Source organism: Adiantum capillus-veneris, chromosome 18, assembly GCF_014529385.1.
Source record: "Adiantum capillus-veneris isolate H3 chromosome 18, ASM1452938v2, whole genome shotgun sequence".
Taxonomy (NCBI): Eukaryota; Viridiplantae; Streptophyta; class Polypodiopsida; order Polypodiales; family Pteridaceae; genus Adiantum; species Adiantum capillus-veneris.
Window position 1 is genome coordinate 113,935,493 of NC_140948.1, and position 8,101 is coordinate 113,943,593.

At 42.2% G+C, this 8,101-nt stretch overlaps 1 protein-coding gene across 1 annotated transcript; it reads left to right on the forward strand.

Annotated features, from left to right (window-relative positions):
• The first annotated feature begins 3,001 nt into the window (after positions 1-3,001).
• Positions 3,002-7,077, forward strand: LOC147436237 (pentatricopeptide repeat-containing protein At5g27110-like). Its single transcript, XM_086489159.1, has one exon. The coding sequence runs from the start codon at positions 3,145-3,147 to the stop codon at positions 6,226-6,228; it is 3,084 nt and encodes a 1,027-aa protein (XP_086345285.1). The 5' UTR covers positions 3,002-3,144; the 3' UTR covers positions 6,229-7,077.
• Positions 7,078-8,101: the final 1,024 nt, after the last annotated feature.

Consider the following 8,101-nt stretch of genomic DNA (forward strand, 5'->3'; position numbering starts at 1 on the left):
GTCTGAATGTCTCCACCCAGAGTGGAAATGAAGGCAAACATCTTGCTATTATTACTACCCCCATAATCTCTAGGATTTACCATGTCAAATCTTACTGGGCAATCAAGAAACAAAGGTTCATCACTAACAGTGTTCAAGAAAAAACTCACCTTGCATGATGAAGAGGAAGCCATCATTTAGAGCTTAATGGCTATCTAGATATATTTAAGCTGACACCCGAGCCTATATTTATAGACAATTGACACACTCAAATATAAATGTTGAATCTCTCTCAATGTAACCCTAGTTCCAAGTATATCTTGGGGAAAACCCTATTGGTCCAGGACTCAACTAGTATCTTTTCCTCCTCTCTTGTCTCTACCTCTATCTTTCTCTATTTATCTTCTTCTCTATTTGCCCCTCTTTCTCTCTCCCCTTTCACTATTCCTATATGTCTATCATCACTTTCCCTATCCCTCTCCTGTCATCTCTCTCTCTCTCTCTATACCTCTTCTCTCTCTCTCTCTCTCTCTCTCTCTCTCTCTCTCTCTCTCTCTAGTGCAACTGTTTTTTTACCTAATAGACAGCAATTCACTCTTTTGATCATAACTTCTTCATTCGAACTCCGATTTGGGTGATCTATAGCCTCAATCAAAGAGCACAATGCCCTATATGCATTGATGTAAAGAAAAAAAAAATCAAAGTTATAGAAGGCGTTTCTGAAGTGAATAGGTTCAGGAAAGTTGACTCTCATCTCTTATTTTACATACGTCTTCCGGCACTCGCAAGGGTTATTCTTCTTCAACAAGGTCCACAACCATTGTGGAAAATGATCCAAAATCTCACAAGTGTGGAGATAACAACACAACCACCCAATCAACGACATCGAAAACCATGATCATAGCATACTTGGTATCGTTGCAAGAGACCATAAACAAACAAGGCAAAGACTTATGGGCACTTGCAATGGAGAATGGCACGCTAAGGGTACTTGTGGTTGAGAATGAGAATTTCAAAAGGACACTTGAGATGCAAACAACATGTTTGATGTAACTTGAGGAGGAAGTCAAGGAATGTAAATGCTCTCTTGTGGACTTGAATGCTTTGAAGGAGCGTATGAGCAAAGTAGAGCATGACCATGTATTGAGAGAGGAGAAATTTGACACCATGAGCCGGTATGTATGTGACATGAAAAATGTACACACAAATAAGTCTTGGATTGATGTATGTGGTAACAATGTGGTTCCTAATTCCTCACTCATGCAAGCTATGGCTCAAACAAAGAATATTGAGAATGTGGATGTGGAGCAGTTGAAGGAACGGGAGCGACGTTCTAAGAACGTTGTTATTTGTGAAATTCCCGAAGAGAAGTTAGAGACACCTCTTTGTCTTGCCATTGTTATCAAAGATTTCTTCAAAACCCACTTTGGCATGTCCAGAGTCATGGTCTATGTAGCACATAGAGTGGGTAATCAAGGAGCTCCTCGCTCGAGAGAACGGCCAATTGTATGCACCATGCTAGATGAGAGCAAACAAAAGATTATCCTTGATAATAGTTGGATCTATTTGAGGGATACAAAATGTTTTGTATGTGAAGATCACACTATTAAGCAACAAAATATGTGTTGCAAGGCATATGAGAAAAAGAATAAGAAAAACAAGGAGATCTCTCACGAAGAAAATGTACCCAAGGAGGAGGCAAGTCCCTCGAGCAAATAGGGATGTGTGACCTATGAGACCGAGTTACAATTGAAAATATCCTTTTGGAATTGTAATGGATACCCATGGAATGCGGGGGTTGGCATTGATAAACTAACAAGCAAAGCCGATGTTGTACTTCTTGTTGAAACTTGGGAGCATGATACACAAAGGATTAACGGCTTGAAGGATTACAATGTACATTAATTGATGTGGTCAAAGAATCTCAAGCAACGAAGATAGTGAGAGAGAGTGAGAAAATTGATTAGTTGATGTTTTTTTCTTCTAATGATTGATAGTCTTCATATGATCCCTGTTTCTCTCTTACCCAATCGACACATCTGCCTTTAAGTGGGAGGTTGCTGGGGTAAAGGTGGTGTGCCTTACTCTGAGCTGGACACTATGTCTGGCTACCCACGCTTATCCTTACTGTTTAAACATATACAAACTAATAAGGAGCTCCTCAATTGAGGCTTGCTCCCTTCTCCTTTCGTGCATGCACACACACATGCACACATCCACATTGGTGCACTTACATATCCCACTCACCAATCAAGATAAGACTATGCATATTGGGAAAACCCTCATCTATACTTAGGTGGGCATGGGAGGGTTGGTATCCATGTAGCGCCCTGACATCACTTAGATATCGTAGATCTTGTCGAGCTAGTAATCTTAGGCACGTGCCTAAGATTACTAGCTCTCCCTCTGACACATTTGCATGTCATATTTCATGAAGACGTGCACAAATGACGTGGTCAGGGCACTGGCCTCTCAATATACTGAGGTTGTCGGTTCAATCCTCAAAGGTGGAATGGGCACCTAGGTGGGGGGAGGGAGTAAGGTTATGTACTTGAGATTACAAGATTCCAGCCACCCTTGCATGTAGCAAATATAATCCACAACACTATATCACATGGGGTCTTTAATGAAGCTTGAGAGATGGGATTGACGGTGGATAAGGATTTGCACGGATCTCTAGGGAGATAAACGGCCCACAAAATGTCAACAATGTTGACTTGCTTGTTTCCCAGTTGACTTTGGAACCCATGACCTCCACGTTGAGATAGGCCGATGTGCTAACCACGCACCTACGTGGGTTTGGTTGACTAACACTCCACCTCGCAGCATGATAAAGTGAACATGTGCAAGTAAACTAGGATGTCATTCAACGGATGCCCGCTATCGCCAACACTGTATGCATGTTCATCATCGTCGATCCCACCTCTCGGACATCATTCAAGACCCTGTGTGATATGGTGCTAAAGTGCTATATTGGAGGTGGGCAAACCAATCTAATAGATCAGCACTTAAGGTCATCACTCCGTAGGCCTTTGCTGCCATTGCAATACACTTCATTCACAAATGCGACTGAATTTTCTTGTAAGAAAACAACATGCCGAGACTCAGAAATTATATGCTGATGGTGAGTTGGTGCCGAGGTACTGATCGTTGGAGAGCCATGGAATGGCGAGAGGCTCTCCTCAGAAATTACTGCAGCTGGCATGGAAGGAGCATTTTAGGGACCCCATGCAGAGGTGGAACAATCGCAAAAGTAAGAAGACTTACAACGTCGCCATGCGTTCTCTCTGGATTCATGAGTGCTCCCGCCCATCCTGCCTGGATCAGAAGCTTGAAAAAATTACACTTGCAGACGTCCATTATGAGGATTGGAATTGCGCTCACAACTTTCGCACGCCTGCCGATTTTGTAGCCCTGTTAAGATTTTGTGCGAAGAGAAAGGATTTGGGCAGAGGTATTCAACTACACGATGACGTACTGAAACTGGGCATGCTGGAGCAATGCTCGGATGCTTTAATTACCTTATATGCAAAATGTGGGGAGCTTGCAAAAGCTGCAGAACTGTTGAACCGACATAAAAGCATAGATGTCTTTTCTTGGACAGATCTCATTGCTGGATATGTTCATAGCAGTCAGTGTCATGTTGCGCTTGACTTGTTTGAGCAGATGCAGAAAGAGGGCATCTTGCCTGATGCAGCCACCTTTGCTTGCATCTTGAAAGCCTGCGGCAGCTTAAAGGCAATCTGCAATGGGGCACGAATCCACGAAGAGATTGCCAGACAAGGGTTGCTGAGAAGAAACATTGTTGTTGGCAATGCTTTGGTGGACATGTATGCCAAATGTGGTGCTCTAGTGACAGCACATCAAGTGCTTGAAGAGCTCCCTGTGCGAGATGTTGTCACTTGGTCGACACTAATCAAAGGGTATGCTCAAGAGAACCGAGGTGCGGAAGCACTCAATTGTTTTCAACAGATGCAGCGTGAGGGGGTTTCTTCTGATGCAGTGACTTATGCGTGCGTCTTGAAAGCCTGTGGGAGTACAAAAGCGATTGATATAGGGGAACAAATTCACAGGGAGGTTGCCAGACAAGGTTTGCTGAGTAAGGATCTTTTCCTCGGTAGTGCCTTGGTGGATATGTACGCAAAGTGCGGTGTGTTTATAAAAGCAGCACAACTGCTCAAGGAACTTTGTGTTCGAAGTATTGTTGCATGGTCTGCACTCATTTCTGGGTATGTGGAACATGGCCAAGGTGCCCATGCACTTGATTGTTATCAACAAATGCAGCTTGAGGGATTGCTTCCAAACACGGTTACCTACATAAGCGTCTTGAAAGCATGTGGTAGTATAAGAGCATTGGAAAAAGGAAAAGAAATTCATGATAAAATTGAAGCACAGGGTCTGCTAGGAAATGATAGCATTCTAGGTACTGCTCTGGTGGATATGTATGCAAAGTGTGATGCTCTTGAGAAAGCACAACAATTACTTGAAGAGCTTCCTACACAGAGTGTTGAATCTTGGAATGCAGTGCTTGCAGTCTATGTTCAAACAGGCGAAGCTGAGCAAGGTCTAACCTGTTTTGAACGGATGCTGGGCAAAGTCCTTTTTCCAACCGCAGTAACATATTTATGCGTCTTAAGGGCTTTAGGTTGCATAGGAGCAACCGACAAAGGGGAACAGATTCATTCTGAGATTGCTAGACAGGGTTTGATGCCAAAAGATGCCCTGCTTGGCAATGCGCTTGTGGACATGTATGCCAAGTGTGGTGCTCTTAGGAGGGCACAACAGGTGCTGGAGGAACTCCCTCACCGGGATGTGGTCTCTTGGAACTCGCTAATAGCTGGCTATGCTCAACATGGGCAGGGTGAGCAAGCCCTTGAATGTTTTCGACAGATGCATTGCGAGGGAAAACTTCCCAATGAGGTGACATTTTCATGCATCTTGAAAGCTTGTGGCATCATAGGAGCTGCTGATGAAGGTGAATTAGTTCACAACGAGATCTCTAGGCTGGGGCTTCTGGCAAATAATACGGTTCTTTGCACTGCTTTGGTAGATATGTATGCCAAGTGTGGTGCTTTTACAAGGGCGGAACAAGCTTTTGAGGAGTTTCCGTTCCAGACTACAAGCTCGTGGACTGCCCTAATTGCAGGATATGTTGAGCAGGGTGAAGCTAAGCAGTCTCTGACGTGTTTTGAACGAATGAAGTGCAAGGGCCTTTCTCCAGATGGGGTAACTTTTCTCTGCATTTTGAAAGCATGTGGCAGCATTGGAGCACCAGACAAGGGGGAACAAATTCATATGGAGATTGCTAGGCAAGGATTGCTTTTCAATGACATCATGCTTGGCAATGCTCTTGTGGACATGTATGCAAAGTGTGGTGCTTTCGCAAAAGCGCAACGAGTTTTTGGAGAGCTTCCTGTTCAAAGTGTTGTATCTTGGTCTGCACTTATTGCAGGATATGCCCATCATGCTCAAGCTGAGCAAGCATGGAGATGTTTTGAGCAGATGCAGCATGAGGGACTTTCTCCAGATGGTGTGACCTTTTTATGTGTCTTAAAAGCTTGCACCAGTTTAGGAGCAGCAGAGAGAGGGGAACAACTGTATGATGAAATTGCTCGACAAGGCTTGATAGGGAAAGATACTGTTTTTGGCAATGCACTGGTGGATATGTATGCCAAGTGTGGGGATTTTGCAAAAGCACAACGACTGCTTGAAAAGCTTCCCTTTCAGAATTTTGTCTCTTGGAATGCATTAATTACAGGGTATGCGCACCATGGCCAAGGTGAGCAAGCACTGCTGTGCCTTGATCAGATGCGTCGAAGGGGTGTTTCTCCGGATGCAGTGACTCTGCTATGCATCTTGAAGGCCTGTGGAAGCATAGGTCGAGTAGATGACGCCCAAATGTATTTCCTTAATATGCACAGAAACTATGGTATTAGGCCAAATTTGAAACATTATACTTGCATTGTGGATGTTTTTGGGCGAGTAGGGCAACTTTACAAGGCGATCGAAGTAATTCAAAATATGGATTCCTCCGATCACTCTATTGCACTTTGGTCTGCTGTATTGGGTGCTTGTGAGAAATGGGGAGATGTGAAAGTTGGTAAATGGGCATTTCGATATGCAATCAAAACGGATAAAAAAGATCCAGCTGCTTACATTCTTATGGCAAATATATATGCTGCGGCTGGCTTGCAAGAGCATGCAAAATCTATTGAGGCCTTGAGAATGGAAAATCTATTGAGGCCTTGAGAATGGAAAATGTGGCATGGAGGAAGCTGACACACAGTTGGTGGATTGATGTGAGTGGACATCTCTCTTTATTACCCGGTAAAGAATTGAGAGATCTCTGTACACAGTGAAATACTGTGTCAATAAATGTCCCTTGATTTGTCAAGAAAGCGATGCCGAAAATTTGAATGGATTACCAAAAAAATTGTTTGTCTGCAATGTAGGTAAATTTTTGCAATTATAGTCATGGTCACATGGAAGGGAAATGGGAGAGGGGGATGGCATGAATTGCCATTCCCTGTGACTACATCACATGAGGACCGGATGGGGAAATGTGAACAAGGAACTGATGCAGCAGACCCAAAAATGGCCATTTCCAGTGACAATGATTTTAGTTCCTAAAAATTTGTTGTCTGTTTGAGGATCATTCACAATTGGAAGGTTGTTATTGCAGGTATGCAAGTGGGTGATTGTGGACATTGGGATAGAGTGAAAATGCTGGGAACGTTTTGCATTCAAATGGCAATATAGCTAGTGTTGACTAAGATTATTTCTCCAAGTCCCTTGGGATGGTTATTTGTCAGCTATTAAATGTCAATCAAGTAGCAATATACAGGCTATCCAAGCTCTCAAGAAGTGATGGTTTATTATAACCCTTGATGCATTAAACAACTTTTAGAGTCCTGATGAAGAGAGGCTAGATCGGTACCAACAAAAAAAAAGTCTCTTGATGAGAAACAAAATCCACATTGAGTCAATATACTTCTGGGATTTATATCATGTGAGTTCAAATGATATTAAAATATCCTCACTGCTCACATATTTGTGAGGCAATAAAACCACCCCTTTAAACTGATGGGTTTTGCCTAACTATTCATTGTAAAATAATTTACAATAAAATAAACTTTATGAATGAAAATACGCATTCCTTTGAACACACGTTGTACATTAATTTTTTTTGAGGTGCACCCCTCAAGATATACTAAATCGCAAAGCATGCTCGCAAAAGAAAGGGTCCAAGGAACCAAGTTAACTCCACCCAAAACAGCCCAAGAACCTTCCAATGAATATTTGAATAAGAAGTTTTTCTAGAATAATCTAAAGATAAGTGGAATTCCATTCCACAATTGCTTGCCAATTTTAGAGAGAACTCAAAGGGTATGAATGTCCATCAATCAAAATGCAAAATAGTATGTCAAATATTAAAATCTTGAGGATATTAAAAAAGTGTGTGAGAGAGAGAGAGAGACCTCTTAAAGAAATGAGTGCAAGCCTTAAGAGCAATGAACAATCTCAAGATTAGCATTGCTTTAAGTGTATCCCCTTAAAGCCAGCTCAAACAGGGCTTTATACATGTCAATCAAAGGTTGTGCCCGGGAGATTATTTGCGCGGCATAATGCACTATCACTTCCTGGGAGAAGGGGACATCATTTCTTTATCTCCAAAGCTGAAAACCAAGTCTTTATCACTCGCAAGCCAGTAATATATCGTTTCTACTCATGATTATATAACCACTCGAACTTCAACTGAAGTCATCTTGTACATGTACCCACCTTTTAATGCATGCAGGAACCTAGGTCAGTTGTCGTAGATGTGTTTTTGCATGTGTATCTCGTTCAATTGAAATTGCAGTTTGTCGTAATCATTTAAATTCATTTAGTATGAAGTGAGGGCTTGCAAACATCTAAACTGTATATTAGAAACAAGTGAAAGGGTCACGGTGGCTTTCTAAAAAAAAAAAAGAAATTATTAAAGTCATTAAGGGTGAGTTTAATTGGAATCGGTGTTCGAGAAAGGATTGTCTCAGCTTAGCCTTAAGCTGGTTGAAAATTGAGACTAGCCGGCTACAAACCATGGTAAAGGGAAGAAAAACGATGAAATATGTGAGTAATT